Genomic DNA, 27,511 nt, shown 5'->3' with positions numbered 1-27,511 from the left:
GGGGCAAGACCGACCACCGATGTGTGAAGGAGGAGGTGATGGACAGTGATTATGGAGGCGCTTCATGGTATATGAAGGAATCTGGCCCTACTTCTGAACACGTTGCTCGCTTAAAACAGACCGCTAGGAAGCTAGCTGCTGATGCTGGGTTCGGCTCGGGTGTGGGGGACCGCCTCGGCGCCAAATCTCCAGCTGGCGACGTGCGGCCGAATGTAAACAAAGATGGCGGCGCCCTTCGGCTCGAAGTGAAAACGCCGAAGTACTCCGGTAAGGTGGACTGGGAGGCTTTCCATGCCCAATTGGAAATGTTAGCATGGGCTGCGGGCTGGTCTGAGGACATTAAAGCACTTCAACTTGCCCTTTGCCTTACCGAAGAAGCCCTAACATGCTTGCTGCTGCTAAGCCCAGCTGAGAGGGACAATTATGGAGCTTTAGTGGGGGCCCTGAAGAGGCGTTTTGGGCAGTGTAACCAACCCAGTGTCCTGCGTTCAGAGCTGGCAAGCAGGCAGAGACTGAATGGGGAGCCAGTACATGCTCTAACCAATGACACTGAAACCTTAACTAGAAGGGCATATTCCCACATGTCTGCTGATGTGCAAAGTGAACTTGCCCCTGGTGAACGGAGCCCAACCGAAGGGTCGGGGGAGCGGGGTTCCTCTTCCCCCAGAAGCAGATGACGTCGCAGAGTCTGCATGCTTGGTGGGCTGGACGCACGCGGGGAATTTTTGCCATGTTCCCATCGCTCTGGCGGGTGCTCCATGTGTGGCGCTTGTCGACACGGGCTCCACTGCTACTTTGATGCGCCCTGATCTAGTTCCAGTTGAAACTTGTTTGGAATCTACTGTAGTAAAACTCCGGACAGTGACTGGTGAGCTGGCCTCTATGCTTGGTAGAGGGGTGGTCACTATTCGGGTGGGGAATATGTCTGTGAACTTTGAGGTGTGGGTTGCAGCTGTCCAAGATCCATGCATATTAAGACTGGACTTTCTCTGGGCTGCTCACTGTGTGTTGGATCTGGGCAAGAACACACTGACTTTTCCCGAGGGCCCCGCAGTTTAAATGGTGCACCCAACACAGACCCCATGCCCTCACCCAGCAACCTCGAGAGCTGCAGAGGCTTTCGACCCCCCCTTTTCATGTTACTTCCCCAACTACCTTGCCCACCGCACCCCAGTCCCCAACCCATGTGCTTCCCCCTGCCCTTGTCCAGCAACCTGTGGGGGGAGGGGTAGACAGACTGGCAGCAGTGAGGGAGATATGGGGGCGGAACAGAGAGAACTTGGAACCCCAACAGCAGGAGCAACCCGCTGCCTTGCATTGACGAGTCTCTGGACTTGGTGTCCGGCTCATCCTGGTTTTCGTCATTGGATTTACACAGCGGGTACTGGCAGGTGCCGCTTAGCCCTGACGCTAAACCAAAGACTGCTTTCTGCACTGGTAGAGGGCTGTGGCAGTTTCGTGTCCTCTGCTTCGGACTGTGCAACGCTCCAGCCACTTTTGAACGGCTGATGGAAAAGGTGCTGGCCGAAATCCCACGACAGGAATGTCTCATATACTTGGATGACATACTTGTCCACGGGAGCTCCTTCAAGGCCGCTTTAATGTCCCTGCGCCAGGTTTTACAAACGATAGCAGCAGCAGGTCTAAAACTCCACCCTGACAAGTGCTGCTTTATGAGAAAAGAACTGGAGTTTTTGGGGCACAAGATTGGAGGAGAGGGCATAAGCACCATGGAGGAGAAAGTGCAAGTTGTAAAGAACTGGCCAACCCCCTCTAATCTGCGAGAGCTAAAGAGCTTCATTGGACTGGCATCCTACTACAGGTGGTTTGTGCGTGGCTTTTCTTGTATAGCTGCGCCCCTGTTTCACCTGCAGTGTAAGGACAGTGACTTTGCCTGGACACCAAAGTGCGAGCAGGCCTTCAGCTGCTTGAAGAAGGCCTTAACGGAATCTCCCATTCTCACCCCTTCAGACCCCAACCGGCCATTCGTTTTGGACACAGACGCCAGCGATGTGGGAATGGGAGCAGTGCTAAGCCAAGTGGGGCAAGAGGGAGAGAAAGTGGTGGCTTACTTTAGTAAGACTTTCAATAAAGCTGAACGGCGCTGTTGTGTCACACGCAGAGAGCTCCTTTCTATTGTGAGAGCTATAGGCCACTTCAAGTACTACCTTTGCGGCCTGCCCTTCTCTGTGCGAACTGATCACGCAGCCCTCCAGTGGTTAATGTCCTTCAAAGAGCCGGAGGGGCAAATCGCACGCTGGCTGGAAGAACTGGCCCCGTATGTCTTCCAGGTGGAGTACAGTGCGGGAACTCATCATGCCAACGCAGACGCCGTGTCCAGACGTCCCTGTGCACCCGATGGCTGTCATCACTGTGAAAAGAGAGAGGCCCGGGAAACTGAGCTCCGCTTTGAGGAGGAGCAGGGCCCCACACAGCACGGTGATGTGCTGCTCTGCAGAGGAACACAGGTAGTTGACCCCCTGGAGTGGAGAGCCCAACAAGAACAGGATCTGGACTTACAACCAGTGTTGCAGGGGGTGGAGTCAGGACAAAAACCACAGTGGGGTGAAATTGCAGGTTGTTCTCTCGCTACTAAAGGACTGTTTGAAAAGTTTGGGGCTCTCCGGGTGAAGGACGGGGTGCTCCAGAGGGCCTGGAAAGAGCCAGCCACTGCGGAGGAGAGGTGGCAGGTAGTAGTCCCAAGGGCACTAAGAGAGTCAGTGCTAAAGGCCTGTCACGGATCTGCTGGAGCAGGTCACTTTGGAGTCTCAAAAGCTCTTCACCGTCTCCGGCAGAGTTTCTACAGGGGACAGCTCAAGAGGGATGTTGAGGACTTTTGCCGCCGGTGTGACCTTTGTACTGCTCACAAGGGTCTCCCAGACCAGTCCCATGCCCAGCTCCAACAGCTGGTAGTAGGTGCCCCTATGGAAAGAGTTGCAGTGGACATAATGGGCCCATTTCCCCGTACTGACAAGGGCAACCGCTATGTCCTAGTTGCTATGGACTACTTTACTAAATGGTCGGAGGCCTACGCCATACCAGATCAAGAGGCCGGGACTGTTGCAGATGCCCTGGTCGAGGGCATGTTTTCCAGGTTTGGTGCAGCAGAGGTCATCCATAGTGACCAAGGACGAAACTTTGAGTCTGGTGTTTTCTCTGCTATGTGTGAGCGACTAGGCATGCAAAAGACTAGGACTACCCCACTACATCCTCAGAGTGATGGCCTAGTCGAGCAATTTAACAGGACACTTGCAAAACAGTTCGCCATACTCACTGCCGAGCACCAGCGTGACTGGGACATGCACCTCCCACTTGTCCTCATGGCTTACAGATCTGCTGTGCAGGACTCCACCCTTTGCACACCTGCCCTTCTCATGTTAGGGCGAGAGATACCAGCAGAAATTGTTTTCGGCAAACCCCCGGACACACCAGCTGTTCCCCCAGGACCAGAGTACGCAAGGAGGCTCCAGGACCGAATAGAGTCAGCCCATGCTTTTGCTCGTGACCAGCTACAGAAAGCGGGCATAAGGCAGAAGAGAAACTATGACATTAGGGCCAAAGGAAAGGATTTCAGGGCTGTGGACCTGGTGTGGGTGTACAGCCCAAAAAGAAAGAAGGGACGATGTTGGACTGTCATTGGGTGGGGCCTGGTGAAGTACTAGAAAAACTTAGTGAGGTGGTGTATAGAGTTCAGTTGCCCCCTAGGGGTAGACAGGTGGCCCTTCACAGGGACAGATTGGCCCCGTACAGAGGTGATGCACGCCCCCAACACCGCCCTGCTCCCTCTAGCCCTTCCCAAAGGAGCCGGGATGGCACACCCCCAGATTCACCCACTGTTTCCCCTCCCAACTACCCGCAACCTTCCCCATCCCCACACTCACCCCCTGCCCACCAGCAGGTTCAGCCCTTTATGTTCAATGCCACTAGGCCCCAGAGACAGAGAAAGCCCCCTAGTCACCTCAGAGACTTCCTATGTGATCCCTCGGGGCGAGGGACTTAGTAAGGGGGGGCAGTGTAGCGACCCTTCAAATATGTTCAGGTTGAAAATGTTATGAGATGTTCTGGGTTACTGACTGTTTGTAAATGCATTGTTGTGTGTAGGATAAAAGACAGGTATGTGATTGGACCACATGGGGAGGGGGCCGGGCTAGAGAGCAGGAGTATAATGTGTTCAGCCTGTGTAGTAGCAGCTCGTTCAGAGACACCTGTATTGGCGTGGTTGCGGCCGACAGTAACCATTAAGTTTCCATAAAGAAACGGTTGTTCACGTCTATCTCGTCCATCCTTTCGTCACATCCAGCAGGACGCGGCAGTATGTATATGTATATTTTGCCTGTCAAAATAAGCTACCTCAAGGTTAAAAATACTTAGCGTTTTATAGTAAGTAGATTTTATACATAACTACATTCGGATGAACAATTTATACATTTACTTGCCCATCAAAATAACCGAACTTCGTCAAGTAATTTTTTCAGTGCACACATATGCAGTTACGCGAGGAACCTCATCTCGACGATGCACCTCATCTCGACAGAACACCGGTTGGAATTAATAACTTCAAAACGAATTGCCGCTTTAAATAAAATACCTCTTTAAAATGTTGTATTACAGACACGAAGCTACAATTGACTAAAATGTTTTTTTCTTTCCAAAATGAGACGTCCTGCATTCTTTATGAATTAAACTGATGCTGACTTGAAGCACAGCAAGCTCAGATGTATGGAAAGACATTCATGCCAATAATGTCTGAAAGGAAATGCTTTTGACAAAAACTACAGATTTTGTTTATTCCTATTTATCAAGGATCCACCATGAAGTTTATGTCCAACGTTTAAGGATCCAGTGACCAATTTCATATGTATTTACTTTATTCAATTTATTTTTCATGATTTATATAATGTATTTCCATTAGTGACACAGTTCTTGTTTCTGTAAAAAATAACTAAATTTGACACATTCAGTTCAATAAAATTCAGCTTGACGCATACTAGATCGCTATTGTTTGAAATTCAACTGTGGAGGAAATACTAATTATCCTGACTTTAATGTCATTGCAGCAACTCATAATTTGTGGACAAAAACCCAGTTATGTGACACCGCTATGCGGTTGTGTGTACTGTAATAAAACTGATTTTGGTGCGATTTGGATGTTATAAGGATTTTGTGTTGATTTCATGGATTTTCTCACTTGGTTATACAGGTGGACCCTGTATACATGTCAAAGGGATTGACATGTATGGATTCTTTCAATGGTAATGTGCCAGTGTTAATAGCTTTTAAGGCTCAAGTCAAGTTTTCTGCCTTTTATAGACAACGTCAAAGTTTTTCAGATTAAGAGTGAATTTGCCAAAAGAGTGTTTTTCTTGTTAAAATTCATTACAAGCTGAATGCTGGCACAGGAGATATCTCCCTGCAGCACTGGTAGAGAAGAGCACCACTGCTCTTCTCACACCATGGTGCTTAAAGTGTAGGTGACACCAAAAAATGTGCACAAATAATTACTAAAAATTATGAAATGTTGCTATTTTAAAAAATCCTCAACAATAAAAGTCGATAAGTGCGTGGGTGAAGGATAAAACAGCAGCTGTCTGAAGCCAGCGCTCTATTTCAGTCCTCAGCCGCAGCCATATTGTTGCTACATCATCACCAGAATGGCACCTGCTGATTCAAGCACAAATCAATTGCGAACACGGTGGAGGTTGAGCCGTTTTCGGATGAATTTTTTTTTCTAGTGTGGAGCTTTTTATTTATTTTTTAAGTCCAGTCTAAATGTGTTTCTGAAGAAACTGTGGGGGACACAGACTTATGGTTTTGAGGGTTATTTAGACCACAATGAGGGAGATGAAATCTTGGAGGAAAACCTTCAGTCTTGACAACAGTGATGATATTTATTGGCAGAGTTCAAAACACATAATGGTGATTCTAAAATAAATAAATACTGCAGGCAATTGCGGCATGCAGGTGGAGGTGATACTTTTTTTTTTGCCAGCTCTTTGGTCATAATCAACTGATAACTGATGTGACATCAAAAAAAAAAAAAAAAAAAAAAAGTGATGAAGAAGTGTGGATTTTTTTATTTATGACTTTTTTCTGAGAAACAGTTACATACATTTCACATCTGAAAAATGTTACAAAGGACTGAAAATATCTGCCATTTTAAAATAAATATTGTTTCCTTCTTGAATACAGTTAGCATACTGTAGCTTAGCAGCGTAACGCGTCATTATTAAATATTAAAGCCATTCATACAAGGAGTAAATAATATAGTCTTTCTTGTCCGTTTCAGTGAGATCATCTTCAAACTGATGAAAACATCTGAAAATAATTTAATTCGTTGTCCTGGTTGAAGAAAAGTCCATGATGAATTGAGTCTTTCCTGTGAATGGATCCTCTTGTTCCACCGCAGCCCGCTTTACACCGCAAGTTAAAAGACTCGCAGTTCCTCATCTGCTCCTAACGTCTCAGTCTGCACACAATGAAAATAATGTGAAAATACTCAGTTTTGCCTCCATGTGAAGTGGAGAATCCACATGACACTGCGCGTCCGTGCTCGTCAATATAAGTGTTTCCACCTGCCAATCACAAGGATTCTGCCAGCGAGAATGAACTGTTCTGACACCGAAAATACCGTGCAGCTCCGACCCGAACCATTCAGTGGAAACGGGAATGTCACTAGCCTGTACGAATCCATAAATTAATGGGACTATTAAGATAATGGATCCAGCGCTGATATCACTTCCTCCTTCTCCAATGTCGGGATTTGCCAGGAAGTTCCTGGTTTTTAGTGGCGCGCAGTTCAAAATCTGAATATTTATCTCTTCAGTAACTGCACACCAGGAAAGGATAAATTTCAAACAGTTTAATTTAAATTTTTAAAAAGTCTTAAATACTCAAAAAACATTACATATTGTGTTACCTACACAATAAACATGCTATGGGGACCTTCTTATCCTGGGCAATGTCTGGCTAGTTTATCATTTTTCAACTTTTCCTTCTTTATGTCCTGCATGAATTTTCATGTGTTTGATCAGATTGTTCTTATGTCCAAATCTTTTACAACAATCAGAACATCCAAATGGTTTCTCACCTGTATGAATTCTCATGTGTGTCATCAGATCAACCTTTTGTCTAAATCTTTTTCCACACTCAGAGCAGACAAATGATTTTTCTCCTGTATGAATTCTCATGTGCGAAAAAAGATTACCCTTCTGTCCAAATCTTTTACCACAATTAGAACAACCAAAAGGTTTCTCTCCTGTATGAATTCTCATGTGTGTGATGAGATTGTCCTTTCGTCCAAATCTTTTTCCACACTCAGAACAGCCAAATGTTTTCTCCCCTGTATGAATTCTCATGTGTAAAAGAAGATTACCCTTCTGTCCAAATGTTTTACCACAATCAGAACAGTGAAAAGGTTTTTCTCCTGTATGAACTCTCATGTGTGTCATCAGCTCACCCCTCTGTCTAAATTTTTTCCCACACTCAGAACAGCCAAAGGTTTTCTCTCCTGTATGAATTTTCATGTGTGAAATAAGATTGCTCTTCTGCCCAAATCTTTTACCACAATCAGAACAGCCAAAAGATTTCTCTTCGCTATGAATTCTCAAGTGTGTGATCAGACTTCGTTTATAACCAAATCTTTTACCACACTCAGGGCAACTATATGCTTTTTCACTTGCTTGCATTCCTTTGTGTTGTTTTGAGACATTGCTCTTTGTCTGACAGTTCAAACCTGAATAAAGATCTCTGGTTTCTTTCCATTCACAACTGTCATCAGTCTCGGTTTCAGAACTGTCTGAACTCCTACCCATGGTATCTGGTTGTAAATGATTATATGCACGTGAGCTGCAGGCTGGTTGTGGTCCTCCATATTCCTCTTCATCTTGTGCTGTCAGCGTTCTCTGCACAGTTGAGCTGCTGGCTCCATGTACAGCCTCTGTGCTCTCATCACTTTGGCTTTGATGAACCTGTGAGGACTGTGGTTTTTCATCATCTTCACTCTTCACAGGGTCAACAGTGAAAGGGTACTTCATGATGTCAGCGTCCTCCAGCTCATGTAGCTGCTGTGCCTGCTGACTTATCCAAAGTTTCTCTTGCTCCTTTTTAATGTCCTCCTGCTGTTCGGGGAAAAATTCTTCTTTTATCATGACCTGCTGCATGTCTGCAAGGAAACAATGAAATTAAATGTTAGAACAACATTCATTAAAATAAAGTAGCAGAGTGGTGAGTGTGACCAGACTACAGTAAGTTACTGCACGAATGGAACTGACAATATGGCAATGTATATCAAGAGTGTTATACATTTCACACATTTTTGAACTGCAGCCAGACATAACATTTTTACAACTTTGATGATTCGTCTAATTAAATCAAACTCTGGTACAATTTTGACCTTAATAAAGGCCCCTTCACACATAGTGTGAAGTTTGGATGACGTTTAGTGAAACAGAATTTGCGCACCACAAAACATTGCGCCGATGGGTAGGCGTGCACAATCCCGGTGCGAGAGCTTGTTCACGTGACAGTGTATTTCTAGCAGGAACAGTGTGAGGTACACAACATCGCGCTGCTTATGTGGAATTAAAAAAAAAAAAAAAAACAGCCGGTACCTGTGGGACCACATCGGATATAATGGATTCAGGTGGACCAGCAAATTTTGTCCGTTAACAAAATCAGTGATATGTATAAAATGGAGACAATCCATTATACGTATAAAACTGACAAAATCCGTTATATGTTTGCAATGGATTAGCTTCATTCAGGAGGTGCCGAATGATCAATGAGGAATCCGGAATCGGGACCTGCCTCGTTTAATGACCGGGTCAAAACTTTGTCTAAAAAAATAAATGCTTGCCTTAAATAAGCACTGGAGATTATGTGCATAAAAAAGTTCACATTTGGACGAGTCACTCTTTTTTCTAAGTCTGCTGTGGAGTGGTACCGTTAAATCCTAAAGCATGATTTACTCATTTTAATTTACTTTTTACTTTACTTTTACTAATTTTAATTTACTAATGGTAATTTTCAGTTCAACTTTTAAAAAATGGTGCCAGTTTGTTTCCCATGTCATGATTCAGAGGGCTACATATTATAGTTTGGGAGTTTACGCACATGGTACAACACTGTATGGTCTTACATAAATGACTATTTTGGGGGTAATTTTCAGTTCAACTTTTAAAAAATGGTACCAGTTTGTTCCCCGTGTCATGAGGATTCAGAATATATATAGTTTTTAGGGCTACATATTATAGTTTGGGAGTTTATCCCGGACAGACAGACAGACAGACATAGCCCTTTATGTGTACAGATTAAAGGGGAACAAACGCTTTTTGAGAATTTGTTTGGACATTCCTTGGTAAAAAATTAAGTGTTATTCATACACTTGCAGAATGTTTGAGCGCAGTGTAGATAATATTATTTGAATCAAATGTGCCGCTAAATTGACATGTAAATCGCCATTGGCTGAAGTCAGTGGAGGGCACTTCCGGGTTGACGTCTCCTCTGCTGGGGACGAGTACAGTTTACTGAGCTCACTCACTGAAGTTCTGTTACTCTCGTCAAGAAACAGGTGGGATATGCTGGAAAGTTGCACATATTGGCAAAGCTACAAAAAGAGGAACAAGGGAGATAATATTTCTTTCCATAAGTAAGTGGTTTTGGTTATTCTTGTCACTTTGTCCATGACATTTGGTTGATAAACAGGTGTATGTTTCTTGCCCATGCCCGTGTTGTCCAGGGACACGGATGACACTTAATTTGGAGATCCGTACTTTGTAAGTACTGCCTCAGTACGAATTTAGGAGCACGCAGACATGCCGTAGAGGTTTTAGTGCATGCAGAACTTTCGCTGCGGTCAGGCTGCGGATTCACCAGCAGTACAGATGACGCACGTTGTGAGTACTGCCTCAGTACGGATTCAAAGCAGCACATTTTCATTCAATTACTACTGAATTAACCAAATCCGTACGTAGGCAGTACGGATTATGGCACTCACCACATACTATGGAGGTCGACAGACTTGCATGCACAACGCAGCTTCTCACTTGAACTTGGACTTTATTTCCATGCGTCAGCAACACACACTCCACAGCTTCAGTCTGTTAACTAGCTGTAACTTTTCGAGGCAAGTAAACACTGGTACAACTGACTGCTGCAGGCTGGACATGCTCATGCATCGCCGATGCCGAAAAACACCTGCCGCTCCGGTCCCGCTCATAAAAAAGAAAAGCGACCCCACACACACACACACACTGCATTATTGTCAACTCTCTTTATCATTACACTCCTAGAGACGTGCGCTGAACGTACTCCCTCCCTCCTTTTGCTACTGCCTCCGTACGTTTTCACAAAAACGTAGTGGCCGTGGCATCGCAGAAAACGTACGGCGAAAAAAAAACGCACGGTGGGTTGTGACCGGGGCTTTACACACACCACTCAGACACAGAGATGTGCACACACACCACTGACTTCATGAATGAAACTCGGTCAATAAAGGATAATTGTGTAAAAATATAATATATTTACATAAATGTTTCATAATGGTTTTAGGAGCTGCGCTATGCTGAAAACAGCAGCAGCAGCAGCTCAGTTCAGTCCAGCAGCACAGCTTAACAATGCAGATCCCTGTAACTTTCAATACTAATATTTCGGAATGTGTGACTGGCAAAGTAAGTTTAATACTTTCCTAATATGACTTAATGTTAATTAATTTTACTGTCTCGATATCCAGGCCAGAATGGCATTTTAACACGCATTTTGCGAGTATTTTTTCTGAGTGTGTTCAGTCGCGAATCCCCATTAAAAATGCATTAACATCCAGCCACTTCGTCAATATTTTGCCCGGTTAGGAGGTGTCATGTCGCTGTCCATGAAAGGACATTTAGTGGGCAGCATTGGGAGTGCGGACTCTAGTACTCACATACGAGGTCTGTTAGAAAAGTATCCGACCTTTCTATTTTTTCCAACGACTGGAGCAGCGCGACTGCAAAATTTGATGCAGTCGCGCTGCTCCAGTCGTTCCGCCATTTCCTTGCAAAGAAAAAACGACGAGAGACCCCACCCAACCTCACACAAAGGCTGCTTACAAGCAAATGACGCAACCGACAGGAATGGAAAAAAATCACGCATGCGCACGAAGGTTCAAGGTTGGCTCATGCAAGCACACGTGATTCAAATCCATCAGGTTTTTGAAAAAAATAAAAAGGTCGGATACTTTTCTAACAGACCTCGTATAACCTCTTTGTTGGTGCCTCTGGCAGGGAATCTCAGAACAAGGCTCATCTTCCCCCAAACAGTGACGTCACCCGCGTAACCTGCATAAATGGCGGCAACCAGTCGATGCCAAATCCTCTCAGACCACAACTAAAACAAGGTTTTCTGTAGATGTTTTATAGTCTTTAGTGTTTCTTGAACTATCAAAAGAACGTTTTTTGTGTGTTTATTCATGCTATAAATAATCCATGGGGTTTTTTGTTCCCCTTTAAGCTTATAGACTCTCCCAAAGGTCATAAAACTGTCGATCGCTATGAGAAACTTTTTAAAGAGTAAAAATGTTGAAGAATCCCTTTAAAAATAATAATAATAATAATAATAACAGCTGACATGCAGATTAATACAGCGCAGCAGCTGTTTTATTGCCGCTTTATACATGAACATGGAATGTCTCAGTGACAGTTTTTCCACAGGCAACATGATGGCACACACATACATAGATACATATATACATATACACACATATATACATACATATATACATATACACACATATATACATACATATATACATATACATACATATACATATACACATACATATACATATATACATATACATATATATACACACACACATATACATACATACACATACATATATTTACATATATATACATACATGGGTGATTCCTTAACTACGGGCACTATTGGCCTTGTAAATGTAATTTCCACCACACCATTGCCTTACAATATAAAGCGCCTTGGGGCAACTGTTTGTTGTGATTTGGCGCTATATACATGTGCTCTGATGTCACTGTTTATCTCCATAGAAACTACCCAAACAATCTTTCATACAAACTGTTTAAAGGGACATTACAGTGTTGTGGTGGAAATTACGGCAATAGTGTGGGACAACTACATTTTGTTTAAAAAAATCACAACAGTTGTATGACATTGAATACCCCAATTATGTTTTGATTATTTTACTGATATTTTATTCAGAGATATTTTAAAACATTAGAAAAAACGTTTCTTTACCATTCATTTTTATCATTGAAAATCAAAAGTCTGGGTATGGGACAAGCACAAAAACGGCAATATTTGCATATAAAGATGCTGAAAAAAGGTGAAAAAGTCATCATAGACTACTAGAACAAATTTCTTAACACACTTTCATTGTAAAGATAACTATAAAAGTGTGAAATTTCCCCTTTTTTCTGTTTTTCATACAATATGATCAAAGGACATAATAAGTGCCCGTAGTCTAAGAATCACCCATATACACACACACACATATATATATATATATATATATACGAGGTCTATTAGAAAAGAAACCGACCGTTTTATTTTTTTTTTAAAAACTATATGGATTTGATTCATATGTTTTTACGTCAGCCAAGCTTGAACCTTCGTGCGCATGCGTGAGTTTTTCCACGCCTGTCAGTGACATCATTCGCCTGTGAGCACGCCTTGTGGAAGGAGTGGTCCAGCCCCCTCGTCGGATTTTCATTGTCTGAGAAGTTGCTGAGAGACTGGCGCTGTGCTTCATCAAATTTTTTTCATAAACTGTGAGGCACATCCGAATGGACACCATTCGACAAATTAAGCTGGTTTTCGGTGAAAATTTTAATGGCTGATGAGAGATTTTGGATTGTTTCTATCGCTGTAAGGACTTCCCACGGAGCGGGATGTCGCGCAGCGCTCCGAGGCGACGTCGTCATCCTGTTTCAAGCTGAAAACCTCCAAATTTAAGCCTCTGTTGACCCAGGACGTCGTGAGAGAACAGAGAACTTTCAGAAGAGGTCGGAATCAGCAGTTTATCCGGACATTCCACTGTTAAAGGAGATTTTTTTAATGAAAGACGTGCGGACGGATTGGCTCGTTGGCTCACGGCCGGTGCGGCGTGCCCGCCACAGGAAAACACCTCCGTGTTGATAACCATTTGTAAAATCCAGGTGGCTTTTGGTGGCATTCAGTTGAGTGAGTATCTGAGAAATTGTTTAACAGCAGGGCATGTTCCAACTTGTCCTTAAGGCTTCCAACGGAGGTGTTTTTCCTGATTTTTAAAAAAATAATAAGGTCGGATACTTTTCTAATAGACCTCGTATATATATATATATATATATATATATATATATATATATATATATATATATATATATATATATATATACACGCACACACAAAACCCCAATTCCAATGAAGTTGGGACATTGTGTAAAATGTAAATAAAAACAGAATACAATGATTTGCAAATCTTCAACCTATATTCAATTAAATACACCACAAAGACAAGATATTTAATGTTCAAACTGATAAACCTTATTGTTTTTGCACAAATATTTACTCATTTTGAAATGGATGCCTGCAACACATTTCAAAAAAGCTGTGATGGGGCAACAAAAGACTGCATAAGTTGATGAATGCTCAAAGAAGACCTGTTTGGAACATTCCACAAGTGAACAGGTTAATTGGAAACAGGTGAGTGTCATGATTGGGTATAAAAGGAGCATCCCCAAAAGGCTCAGCCTGTCTGCAGTCCAGACCTGTCGTCCATTGAAAATGTGTGGCGCATTATGAAGCGCAAAATACTGTTGAACAACTGAAGTCATACATCATGCAAGAATGGGAAAGATATCCACCTACTAAGCTTCAACAATTAGTGTCCTCAGTTCCCAAATGCTTACTGAGTGTTGTTAGAAGGAAAGGTGACGTCAATATTTGCACAAAAGCAAAGTTTATCAGTTTGAACATTAAATATCTTGTCTTTGTGGTGTATTCAACTGAATATAGGTTGAAGAGAATTTCCAAATCATTGTACAACCCCTGGCAAAAATTATGGAATCACCAGCCTCGGAGGATGTTCATTCAGTTGTTTAATTTTGTAGAAAAAAAAGCAGATCACAGACATGACACAAAACTAAAGTAATTTCAAATGGCAACTTTCTGGCTTTAAGAAACACTATAAGAAATCAAGAAAAAAAGATTGTGGCAGTCAGTAACGGTTTCTTTTTTAGACCAAGCAGAGGAAAAAAATATGGAATCACTCAATTCTGAGGAAAAAATTATGGAATCACCCTGTAAATTTTCATCCCCCAAACTAACACCTGCATCAAATCAGATCTGCTCCTTAGTCTGCATCTAAAAAGGAGTGATCACACCTTGGAGAGCTGTTGCACCAAGTGGACTGACATGAATCATGGCTCCAACATGAGAGATGTCAGTTGAAACAAAGGAGAGGATTATCAAACTCTTAAAAGAGGGTAAATCATCACGCAATGTTGCAAAAGATGTTGGTTGTTCACAGTCAGCTGTGTCTAAACTCTGGACCAAATACAAACAACATGGGAAGGTTGTTAAAGACAAACATACTGGTAGACCAAGGAAGACATCAAAGCGTCAAGACAGAAAACTTAAAGCAATATGTCTCAAAAATCGAAAATGCACAACAAATGAGGAACGAATGGGAGGAAACTGGAGTCAACGTCTGTGACCGAACTGTAAGAAACCGCCTAAAGGCAATGGGATTTACATACAGAAAAGCTAAACGAAAGCCATCATTAACAACTAAACAGAAAAAACAAGGTTACAATGGGCTAAGGAAAAGCAATCGTGGACTGTGGATGACTGGATGAAAGTCATATTCAGTGATGAATCTCGAATCTGCATTGGGCAAGGTGACGATGCTGGAACTTTTGTTTGGTGCCGTTCCAATGAGATTTATAAAGATGACTGCCTGAAGAGAACATGTAAATTTCCACAGTCACTGATGATATGGGGCTGCATGTAAGGTAAAGACACTGGGGAGATGGCTGTCATTACATCATCACTAAATGCACAAGTTTACGTTGATATTTTGGACAATTGAAAGGATGTTTGGGGATGATGAAATCATTTTTCAAGATGATAATGCATCTTGCCATAGAGCAAAAACTGCGAAAACATTCCTTGCAAAAAGACACATAGGGTCAATGTCATGGCATAGGGTCAGTGTCAACAAGCAGATCTGATTTGATGCAGGGATGAAAATTTACAGGGTGATTCCATAATTTTTTCCTCAGAATTGAGTGATTCCATATTTTTTTCCTCTGCTTGGTCTAAAAAAGTAACCGTTACTGACTGCCACAATCTTTTTTTCTTGATTTCTTATAGTGTTTCTTAAAGCCAGAAAGTTGCCATTTGAAATTACTTTAGTTTTGTGTCATGTCTGTGATCTGCTTTTTTTTCTACAAAATTAAACAACTGAATGAACATCCTCCGAGGCCGGTGATTCCATAATTTTTGCCAGGGGTTGTATTCTCTGTGTATGTGTATATATATATATATATATATATATATATATATATATATATATATATATATATATATATATATATATACACACACACACACACACATATACATATACACACATTTTTTTTCACTTTTTAAGAGGCTACGTTTATGACTAATGGCCGCAGGTACACTAAACATCAGGACTGCTGCTTTTACTGCGACTGCATCAAAATGAACTGTTGTCACTTAAAAACGAGTCATCATAACACGACATCACGAGTGAGGCATGTGCTCTCTGTACCCCATATCATGCACAATCCTACCTGCTTCTTTTGTACTATGAAAAATGGTTGAAAGTTGCTTTTGTAGGTGTTACCCTACACCTACACACAGTAGTTTAGCCATGGTAAAATAAGCAAACAGTATACAATATACACTGATTTATATTTCAGCCCTGGATTTTTTTTGATCCAATATTACACCCTGAAATTTATTTTCATACACTTTTTAAATAACACTTTCTATTTTGATTTCCACCTCTGCATCTATGCCACATTTCCCAAATATTTTTTTAATATTTTTAATCAAACCACCTTTTTTAAAAAAAAAAATTTCTGTTGTGATGTTCATCAATGAAACTGTTGAGTCCAGCAGTGAACAGTTTTTTCTCATATGCTGGAGAATTACAGAGGCACAGAATTCAGAAAGTACAGGCCTGTAATTTGTAAAATAGTGTCTGTACCAGTTGTGTATAATGGAATTACTTTGGCAGTTTCCATTTTGTTGGGAAATGCACCATTTGACAAAACATATTAAAAATATAAAAGTTAATGGTTTAGTTGTTTCTTCAATGACTCTCTTCATCACTATGCCAAAAGCCATTCCAGTCAGTAAACTGTTTCGTTTTTGCATGCACACCTATCATTCCTTTTTCATTTACTGCACTGAGAAACACTGACCATGACTGGTGTCTTGTCCAGTGTGAGGGGCTCAGCATTCCCCTTTCTGATCACTCCCCCTGCCTCCACTGCATATGCATCATTTCAGAGCGTCAGCAGTGACTCACCGATTATCACCTTGTTTCTGCTTAAAACTGCACTCCAGTCATCATCTATCTCAGCGACAGATCTCTGAAGCTTTTGTAAAATAATCATTTCCACATAAATTCAGCAATAATTCATAACAAAAGACAGGAGACTGATCAGAGCGAGACACCAGCGCAGCCGAGACTGACTCTCCGAGTCTAACTGTCTACACCCAAACCAATCAAAGGGAATAATGTGATTATTAACCATCAGATGACAAAGAAAAACCTCTAAAAACATTCTAAAGTCAGTTTTAAGCAGAAATGAGGCGATAATCTGTTAATCGCACTAAAGCTCCGACATGACGCATGCGCAGTGAAGGCCAGACTAGTGTAAAGGAGTGCTCAGTCTTGGAATCCCTGACACCGGGATGTACCCTGCCTAATGACTGCTGGGATAGGCTCCAGCCCACCCCAGCCTTTACTGGAGTAAATGGGTGCAGAAAATGAATGAAAGATCTTGCTCCAACTCGTCTCTGGTTGTATGTGGCTGTACTATTGTTTCTTCCAATTCTGGACAAATATTTACAAAGTATTTATTATATAAATGGTAAATGGACTGCATTTATATAGCGCTTTTCCATCAAAATTATGCCTCACATTCACCCCGATGTCAGGGTGCTGCCATACAAGGCGCTCACTACACACCAGGCGCAAAAGGGGGTTAAAGGCCTTGCCCAAGGGCCCTTAGTGATTTTCCAGTCAGGCAGGGATTTGAACCCATGATCTTCTGGACTCAAGCCCAACACCTTAACCACTAGTCCACCACCTCCCCCAATTATAGCCATGATCTACATCATTCATATTATTTATAGTCACATCAATAAGTCTGCATGGCTTGTGTGACTTTATCTGTTCCTATTTAATGCATTCCAAATACATTTATTTTATTATCTTCAAATAATCTCATAACACTCCTTTTTGCATATCCTCATAATACTCGATCAGGTGTGATCAAACCTGAAAAGAGCTGTGACTCTGCACCACACGGTGCAGTAGAGAACAGAGCGCACTTCCACAGAAGCAGAAAATAGCAGCTTTGGCTACATAACTGTAAAAACCTCCTGGTACAGTCCGCTGTTTTCCAAGTGCAGTGAGTGATGTGTCCTGCACAGCCGGCAGGAGTGAACTGGTTTTAAATAGCGGCAAGGTACACGCAACTGTGTGCACACATTAAAAAGCAAACACACGCAGCTGCAAGTATGAAATGAATATAGAAGGCTGAGTATGCGTGCATTTCGGGCGTATTTAAATGAAACACAACGCCACAATCTGCAGCTCTACAAATACGCCAATGTGAAAGGGGCTTAAAGCCCAAATACTGCCTCATGGCCAAATGGAGCCCTGCAGCCACAACAAGGACTGAATAGCCCAAAGGAACCCCCGTGCAGGGTTCTCAGCAAGATTTTAATGGGATGGAAAAATCACTGTAAGAAGCTGGTGGTTAGGCTTCAACCCCACTTTGCTTTATGGGCTTATAAAGGGCTTTTTACTTTAAAATGTAGCGTAATCACAAATTAATCTTGAAGTAAAAACAAATAAATAAATAAAAAAAAACATTTGTAAGGATTTTCTATAGTAAACTGCTTTATCTAAATTAGCAGTTCTGATGCTCCTGTGCAGTGACATACATTTCTACACTCTTCCATGTTCTGGCCTGATGCCTCATTTCTTATGCCTTTAAAGTAAGGCTGTAACGAAGATAAAAACAAACAAACAAAAAAACCCTATGGCTTTACTTAACAAAATGTGGCCCTCAAAATGCAGGCAATAGTGTTTCATAGGGATATAAATGTAAAAATTTTCTTTGGCCCCGGTCTCCCCTACAATACTCGCTCCTGCAGTACTGCTGCATGGCTGTGCTCAGACTGGGGGAGCGTTGAGACTGTGACACCGGGATAAGCTCTCCCTGACAGAACGGATGATGTCTCATTTTGGGGAAAACCAGTTTTGGTCATTTGTAGTTTGTCTGTATTACAACTTATGTAAAGAAGTGTCATTTGATTTAAAACGGCAATTTGCTTTGAAGTTATTAATTCCAGAATGATCTGTCTTTCCACCTTTACTCAGCAGAGAGCTGCAGCAAATCCCACAACACACACAGAGCGGGGGATATGATCATTATTATTATTATTTTTATGAGGGACAGTAACTTTAGTTTACGAACCAGAGAAGCAGGAAATATTAATGCTCCAGACCACGGCAGAGACTGGATTTTGGCTGCCCCACAAAAAAATGCACGTTAATGACGAACGAATATAAACTGTCTGTGTGAAGCGAGGGACAATTCTCGCTCCTGCCCGCAACTGCAAAAAAAAAAGAGTCCTGTTTAGCAACTTTAATCAGCAGAAAAGGTGACTCACGACTGATAGCTTTAAATGTTGTTGATACAGGTTGATGAATAAATCTTGGACCCGCTGCTTCTAAATCAGAACCAGCGGGTCCACAATTAACATAGAGAAATTATTATTTTCCCGTAACACACCTTCAAAAACCACATAACGGCTCAAATGCAGTTTGATTTTTTTTTATTATAACAGCGTAATGGTCTGTTACGCTGTTATAATGCTGGTGAGAACCCTGCCGTGAGAGAAACCATGATCGGTAACCCGCGATTGTGAATTCCTGAGTTAAACAGTGAATTCATGAATTTACCAAAAATTTTAAGGATTTCATGAAACCCCTGGTTTCACAGTCTTACTGTAACACACACACACACACACACACACACACACACACACACACACACACACACACACACACACACACACACACACACACACACACACACACACACACACACACACACACACACACACCCTGAGAGTTTCTACCCAGCCCTAAGCACCATATCCAAAGAGGCAGGAGTCTACCACAGCCAACAGGACCAAAGTTGCAGGCTGTGCAAATGTGCCTCAGAGACAGTCCAACACATAGCAGGATGCAAGCTGGGACAGTGTACACTGAGAAGCACAACAATGTGTCAGGAACTGTGCACAGAAACATCTGTGCCACATACGAATTAGAAGTCCCCACCCAAGGTGGTTGAGAACAACAGGGCTACTGGCCTACGGGAGTCCGATTCCAGACAGACAAGCAGCTGCAGGCCAACCAACCAGACATAGTGGTGGTTGACAAGAAAAAGAAGACCACAAATGTATTCGATGTGGCAATCCCAGCCAACAACAGCAGAAACAAGGTGCACAGGAAAAATTCAGAAGAACCAAGAGCTGAAGGAACAACTGGAGCAGATGTGGAAGGTAAAGTCCAAAGTGGTAATAGAAGCATTACAAGCTGTAACCTCCAATATAATACAATCCTTTTAATAGCTCAAGCTTTGTATAATCATTTTTAAAAGTCTGTGTTTCTCTATTAGTGCAAATGAATATTGAAGAATCTTATGTACAACTTGGATACTTTTACCACTGTGCACATAATAGGCCTACCGTAGGGGATTAGATTTATATTATTTACTGGATTGTCACAACATGTATAACTGCAACTTTGCTAATAAATATTCAGGCTGCTGTATTTCACAAAATGTTCACAAATCTTCTCATGAAAGGCTCATGAAATTTCTTCAATTTATTGCTCTAAAATGTACTTCAGAGAATTGAGATCCCTTCAGCTCCCAGGGACCTCCATCCTGAGGGTTTACTTGTCCTTGGATTTTTCTGTTACTGAATCACATGCCTGATATAGACATACAGAACTGCTGAAGGAGTGTGCGTTTGGTTGCATCTACTGGAAGATGGGGTTTGCCATGAACATTTCATATTAACAAAAAGATACTCAATGAAGAACAATGTAGTTTCTTAAGGCACCATTGTCAAACCCACCAACAGGAACCAAGTCAGGATAGCAGTAGGACAAGTGAGTCTCTAACTCCACCAAGTTGCTAAAACTGCTTACTGTCTATGCCTGCTCAACCTTGAAAAAGTATTTAATAGGTTTTCAACCTTTCAAACACAGTTTCCACTTTGTCAAAGTTTCAAATTCACTGTATGTTCATCAGTCTACGTGTCAGAAACGTCAGAACTCTTACCATCAGTTTGTGGTTGAAAATGACTCCATGGCCTCGGGTTCCTGGCTGCTTGTGATTCTCCACAGTTCTCTCCATCAGTTTCTACTGTCATTGTTGTGTGTTCAGTCGAGTTGCTGGCAAGAAGCTCCACTTCTGTGCTCTCACCTGTTTGGCTCTGGTGAAACTGTGATGACTGTGGTTTTTCTTCATCTTCACTCTTTCCAGACACAACAGTGAAAGGGAGCTTAGTGATTTCAGCCTTGCCTAGCCCATGAAGCTTCTTTCCCTCCTGACTTACCCAGAGGTCATCCTGTTCCTCTTTAATGTTTGGAAGATCTGAGTCATTTTGGTCCAGAAACTGATTCCCTTCAATCTGCTCAGGAAGAACATCTTCTTTGGTCAGTAACAGCTGGTACATTTCTGCAAGGAAGAATTTAAATGGATAAAAGTATGATCAACAATCATTCTTTGGGCCCTGACCAAATAACACACACACACACACACACACACACACACACACACACACACACACACACACACACACACACACACACACACACACACACACACACACACACACACACACACACACACACACACACACACACACACAAAGACTCTAAGACTCTGACCCCCTTTCTGAGATTACATAGTTACAGAATCATGAAATCAGTTAATCAGTTCACAGAACTTTGCCAGGGTATTACATATAGCCCAATAAATGTTAGATGCAAGACACATACATACATGCATAGATAAATGGATATGAGGGGAGGATGATAGCAAAATTACCCATTTGTAATACTTGCTATTCAGGAACCATAATAGATACAACCTTTTGCAACTCAAGATTTGAAAGAATCTTTTACTGTGTGTAGCAGGGTGGAAAATTTGGCGACAGTGCTATATACAGCCCAATCAAAGTAATAGGCAATATGCATAGTGTTCTCTCACAGCAGTTATAATTCAGTGTTCATACAGTATATCTTGTGTAATAGCATCCCCTTGTGGTCAACCATTTAATTTACCAGGCTATTTTTTTTTTACCACATTTGCTTCCTCTTTGAAAAGATGGAGTCAGATGGAAAAAATTAGAGGGCAAACAACAATTAAAATTTAATTAAGATTTAACATTTCATGCCCAAAACACTGTGTAAAAAAGAAAGGGGGTCAACTTTACAACTCTTGCTGTTTTGTAAATAACAATAAAGATAAAATAGTAAAGCTGGTGTGTGTGTGTGTGTGCGTGTGTGTGTGTGTGTGTGTGTGTGTGTGTGTGTGTGTGTGTGTGTGTGTGTGTGTGTGTGTGTGTGTGTGTGTGTGTCAACAGCATGTTATTGGACTGAGGAATTCGAATCAGGTCTGGGATTTGAATCAGGCTAGGGGTCTATACTGGGTCACAGAGTTCTCAAAGTACCGGTATAAGACATTCTGTACGCGTACTAGTGTTCCCATCCCCATAAATCAGTGCTGGATGTGATGAGCCGTTAGTCTGCTGTTTTAAGCAGCATTCAGCAGTGTGGTGACGATGCAACAAACAAGCAAGACACCCACTGTGAGTTTTAGAAACATATTTAGAATTTGTTGTCTTTCAAAATCTGTGTGCATCCGCTGGCTGTGTTAGCATGGACCCAGCTGCAGCTAAAAACATAAAAGCACACGGTTGGTATATATGTTTGTATATAGGGTGTCTCAAAAAAAATGTACCCAAAAGTGTTTTGACAGCACAGAAAAACCAATCAATATTATCAGACATTTTCTGCATGACCATGTCGCCAAAGCGTGTCATTTTTTTCTCCCCAATGCACAGTTATTAGTTGATATTTTAACCCCTTATCTTTTATGCCACATGATCAATGTCTGAAGTTTCCTAAGAAGCAATCATCAGTCTCCAGTTTTCCAGAAAACCACAGAGCAAATTCAAGTCTCCTTGCCATTTGTTAGGGAGTTAGTTTCCTCAGAGACTGAATTTTGTGTGGAATATATATACGAGGGCTGTCAATAAAGTAACGGTCCTTTTTATTTTTTTCAAAAACTATATGGATTTCATTCATATGTTTTTACGTCAGACATGCTTGAACCCTCATGCGCATGCGTGAGTTTTTCCATGCCTGTCGGTGACGTCATTCGCCTGTGAGCACTCCTTGTGGGAGGAGTCGTCCAGCCCCTCGTCAGAATTCCTTTGTCTGAGAAGTTGCTGAGAGACTGGAGCTTTGTTTGATCAAAATTTTTTCTAAACCTGTGAGACACATTGAAGTGGACATGGTTCGAAAAATTAAGCTGGTTTTCAGTGAAAATTTTAACGTCTGATGAGAGATTTTGAGGTGATACTGTGTCTTTAAGGACTTTTCACGGTGCGAGACGTCGCTCAGCGCTCTCAGGCGGCGTCATCAGCCTGTTCAAGCTGAAAACCTCCACATTTCAGGCTCTATTGATCCACGACGTCGTGAGAGAACAGAGAAGTTTCAGAAGAAGTCGGTTTCAGCATTTTATCCGGATATTCCACTGTTAAAGGAGATTTTTTTAATGAAAGACGTGCGGACGGGTCCGCGCGTTGGGACGCAGCCGCCGCGACGCTCCGCCACAGGAAAAACACCTCTGTTGAAAGCCTTAAGGACAAGTTGGAACATGTCCTGCCTGTTAAACAATTTCTCATATACTCACTCCACTGAAAGCCATCAAAAGCCGCCTGGATTTTACAAATGGTTATCAACACGGAGGTGTTTTTCCTGTGCCGCCGCACCGCGTCGGCTGCGTCCCGACGCGCGGATCCGTCCGCACGTCTTTCATTAAAAAAATCTCCTTTAACAGTGGAATATCCGGATAAAATGCTGAAACCGACTTCTTCTGAAACTTCTCTGTTCTCTCACGACGTCCTGGATCGATAGAGCCTGAAATGTGGAGGTTTTCAGCTTGAAACAGGCTGACGACGGCGGCTGAGAGCGCTGAGCGACGTCTCGCACCGTGAAAAGTCCTTAAAGTGACAGTATCACCTCAAAATCTCTCATCAGCTGTTAAAATTTTCACTGAAAACCAGCTTAATTTTTCGAACCGTGTCCACTTCGATGTGTCTCACAGGTTTAGAAAAAATTTTGATCAAACAACGCGCCAGTCTCTCACCAACTTCTCAGACAAAGGAATTCCGACGAGGGGCTGGACGACTCCTCCCACAAGGAGTGCTCACAGGTGAATGACGTCACCGACAGGCGTGGAAAAACTCACGCATGCGCACGAGGGTTCAAGCATGTCTGACGTAAAAACATATGAATGAAATCCATATAGTTTTTGAAAAAAATAAAAAGGACCGTTACTTTATTGACAGCCCTCGTATATATATATATATATATTTTTTTTTTTTGCCAAATGCACAGTCTCTTTCTGAGGATGGCATGAGATAAAGACACCTGTTACCTGTTAATCAGGTAGCGCTTTCCACATAAATGCACAATACCTAAGTTCTAAATTCTTCCTTGTTCAGATTGTGCAAGCCAGGGCCTTACCCAGGGGGAAACATGACATCCCACCCTCTCCCAACACCCCACATTGCTTTTGAAGACATTTTTTTGTATATTATACTGCTACTAATACTAACAACAATAATATTTTAACTAAAATGTTGATCAGTATTACTTTGTACCTAGGTTTTACTACTACAGCTCTGTACAAAGTGATACTGATGAGCCATATAAAAATGTTTACTTAATTTAACTTTTCTGCATAACTAAAGTGGGATGTGAAGTAATATCTTTTTTTTGAAGTAATACCTGAACTAGAGCATAAGCAGCTGGTCTGCTCTGTGTCAGCCTGATCCCGTCAGATCTCAGAAGCTAAGCAGAGCAGGATCTGGTTAGTACTTGGATGGGAGACCTCTTTGGAACGCCAGCGGCTGTGTGTGTTTCTCCAGGTAAAACTGGAGTTGCATCAGGGAGGGCATCCGGCGTGAAACTTGTGCAAAATATCAATGTGGATATGGTTGTATCCGCTGTGGCGACCCCGAACAAAACCGGGAGCAGCCGAATGAACAACAACCTAAACTACAGCATAACTGGGTCTGTTTGGGGCTCTAACTTTAAAATCAGATCAGTTAGGGTTAGAGAAGCCACGTGAACATGAAAATGAGACTCTTGGAGTTAGTAATCTTTTCAAATGTAGGTTGTGATGTCAAGTAAGGACCCGGTCACACGGCGTTAGCTAGACGAAGAAAAAAAAAAAAAGTCCCACAGTCAAAAATCATCGAGAGCGCATAAAAGGCCAAAACAAAACAGAAAATAACAAAAGAAAAATGAAGCGAACAGCGACCTTGATGCTAAATCAAAATGAAGCGCCAGCTTGTGATCATTTCTGCAGCAAGTCTGTGGACAGCATTGCTGCAGCTGCAGTGTCTTAGCGTGTACGCGCACACGCACGTATCAGCCAGAGATGTTGACAGGCTGGAGAGAGAGAGAAAACTTCATTTAACATTGCTATAATGTTTTGTTCATGTGGTTTCTGACATGTCTGGAATAAATGAACTTGAAATTAAATATGTACTGAGCATCGGACATCGTACGCACTGCATTGTATCAACTTTTAAGAACTGACATTGAGTCCTACAGGGAGTATATGCTGGTATTACACAGTTGTGGTTGGACGTTTACCTGCACTCACCACGGGCATGAATGGCTTTCTAGTCATAATGTCCACAAGCCAAAAAGTCCACAGCCAAAACGTCCACAGCCAAAACGTCCAAATGCCAAAATGCCTACAAATACACCAAAATGTCCACAGATATAAGCCAAAACATCCACGAGAGGTGCTAAAACTACTGTAACTACATCCCTTTCACAAATAAAGCACAAATAAAGGAATTTTGACTGAAAATAATGGTTGTCTGTCTTAATTCATGTATTTCCATAGGTCACTATTTTCTCAAAATTTTATAATTTCTGCATGCCTTATGTGATAAGATAATAAATAATTTAACAAATACATACAGATAATATTATATTATATTACCAGTAAACTGTGGACGTTTCGGCAAATATATGTGGATGTTTTGGTTTGTGGACCTTTTGGCTGTGACTTTTTGACTTGTGGACCTTATGACCAGCACCCCATGAATGTCATGGTAATTATGGGCTTTTAATGATGTCTTTGAACTGTTGTTTTGGCAGGGTGATATAACTGTACATCATAAATCATATAAGACATTAAAAATAATTCCTGTTTTTAAGGTACATACATCATAAAAAAAAAAAAAACTTTAAAAAAACAAGAGTGTGAAACACGTTTTGTGAACAAACCTGCTCTGCTTCAGCGCACTTTAGGCTTGAAAACAGCATTCAGCACTGTGACTCATTTCTTCTCTTCTTTAAAACCATTAATAATTTCTCCTTGATAATTCAATTATCTCTTCATCAGCTGATCACGGAAACGTTCTTCTCAGCTGTGGAACTTTTTGCTGTATCCTCGTACTTTCTCCTTCTGTCTTTTTATTGTCATTTTGTGTAGGTCTGGAGCTCTTTAAGAAACATTTGTTTCCGGCTAGCTTGCTTTAGCTTCGCCGCTCAACCCTATAACAGGAAACTGTATCGCCACCATCATCATCATCATCGTCATCGTCGTCGTCTTCTTCTTCTTCTTCTTCATCTTCCACCGCCCCTTCTTCTTCCTTGATTCATAATGGCGGCTGGCAAACCACCAGGTGCATTGCCGCCACCTACTGGACTGGACTGCAGACAGGAGTCGGTGAGAGTGGCGGCGGCGGTGGTGGTGGTGGTGGTGGTGGTGTCTTCTTCTTCTTTTAGGTTTAAAGATGGGTGGCAACCAGAATAAAGGTGCATTGCCACCACCTATGGTGTTGTATCTCAGTAGTCCAAGAAAAGAAAACAGAGAGAAAGAGGACAGAAGAAAAAAAAAAAAAAAAACAAGAAAGGAAAGGAAATACAAGGAACAAAGAAACCTACATCCAGTTGCACTCCAAGTTCTACTGAATAACCTCGTGTTTGTCAGACAGTGAGCCAAACTCACTATGCACCTTATTCCCGAGGGTGCTGCTGTAGATTATACCTCAAGTGCATGTGGATCCATGGGTTTACGAGTCAATCCAGTACCCCCGGATCCATTGTAACGGATCCACGTTGTGCCGACTTACTTTCCTTCGGCCATCTTTCTTGGCGGACAGACAACAGATCCACAGAAAATGGATCCCCAATCTTGTGTAACCTATCATTTTCATAATAATACAGTACCAGGTGAAATATAAAAAGCAACACACCCTTCGTCTGGGGAGCAATATAAGCGGAGGATCCAGTTCGTTGGGGATGGCGGATCACCTGAGCCGGAGACGATCCTTCCACCATCCCCAACTCACTGGATCCAGCTCACATTGCTCCCCAGACGCTGCATATTTTGTTATAATTTATTATGAGTGCGATTTCCTGTTAGACACCGGAAGTAGAAATGAGCCATTGTTTTCGGGCAGGTTTCATTTCCTGGAACGGGTTTATTTTAAAGTTTACTGTTTTCTTTTCTAAACGATGATCAGCTCCCGCAACATTTAAAAAATGTCCTTGCACAACTCGGCAACATGTTGCGCTGGTCGCTTTTGTACTAACGACCAGACAAAGTTAAATCTGCAGCTAAAATAGTGATTTTTTAACATGCAGCTGGAAGCCAGACTAAAAGAGTTTCCACTGCCGACCAAAGGATGAGAAACCAGAAGGATGTCGCTGAAAAAAACTCAACTTAAAAAGACTACCTAAAATGTTATACGTGTGCTTTCAATTTGCTGACAAAAAGCCCATAGAGGAACTTAGTTTATGACTGGGATATGACAGACCAGCGGAAAAGATAAAGATGATTGACAGCAGTGTCACCAGAGTAACAGGTATGATGTGTCTGGAGGACAAATCACTGTAGTAATAAAAATT

At 42.0% G+C, this 27,511-nt stretch overlaps 1 protein-coding gene across 2 annotated transcripts; it reads right to left on the bottom strand.

Moving 5' to 3' along the window:
• Positions 1–6,915: 6,915 nt before the first annotated feature.
• On the bottom strand, positions 6,916–26,160 carry LOC117511991 (zinc finger protein 1 homolog). Of its 2 annotated transcripts, XM_034171916.1 has the most exons (4): positions 25,883–26,160; positions 20,899–21,020; positions 20,622–20,817; positions 6,916–8,161 (listed from the first exon to the last, which is right to left on the bottom strand). In XM_034171916.1, the coding sequence occupies exons 2-4, from the start codon at positions 21,016–21,018 to the stop codon at positions 6,975–6,977; spliced, it is 1,503 nt and encodes a 500-aa protein (XP_034027807.1). In that variant the 5' UTR covers positions 21,019–21,020; positions 25,883–26,160; the 3' UTR covers positions 6,916–6,974. The 2 variants fall into 2 exon arrangements, with proteins under 2 accessions (XP_034027807.1, XP_034027808.1); XM_034171917.1 differs by lacking the exon at positions 25,883–26,160 and having other exon boundaries at positions 20,899–21,081.
• Between the last annotated feature and the right edge of the window lie 1,351 nt (positions 26,161–27,511).

This window comes from Thalassophryne amazonica, chromosome 6 (assembly GCF_902500255.1).
Source record: "Thalassophryne amazonica chromosome 6, fThaAma1.1, whole genome shotgun sequence".
NCBI classification, from domain to species: domain Eukaryota; kingdom Metazoa; phylum Chordata; class Actinopteri; order Batrachoidiformes; family Batrachoididae; genus Thalassophryne; species Thalassophryne amazonica.
The sequence above is the reverse complement of the archived record's forward strand: the minus strand, read 5'-3'. Positions and strand labels throughout refer to the sequence as shown.

Coding starts and splice junctions, on each gene's coding strand:
- LOC117511991 (XM_034171916.1), bottom strand. CDS start 21,018: ATGTACCAGCTGTTACTGACCAAAGAAGATGTTCTTCCTGAGCAGATT. Junction 20,818..20,898: donor AGGAACAGGATGACCTCTGG/GTAAGTCAGGAG, acceptor GTGTCTGGAAAG/AGTGAAGATGAAGAAAAACC. Junction 8,162..20,621: donor TTTTCAACCACAAACTGATG/GTAAGAGTTCTG, acceptor GTTTCCTTGCAG/ACATGCAGCAGGTCATGATA.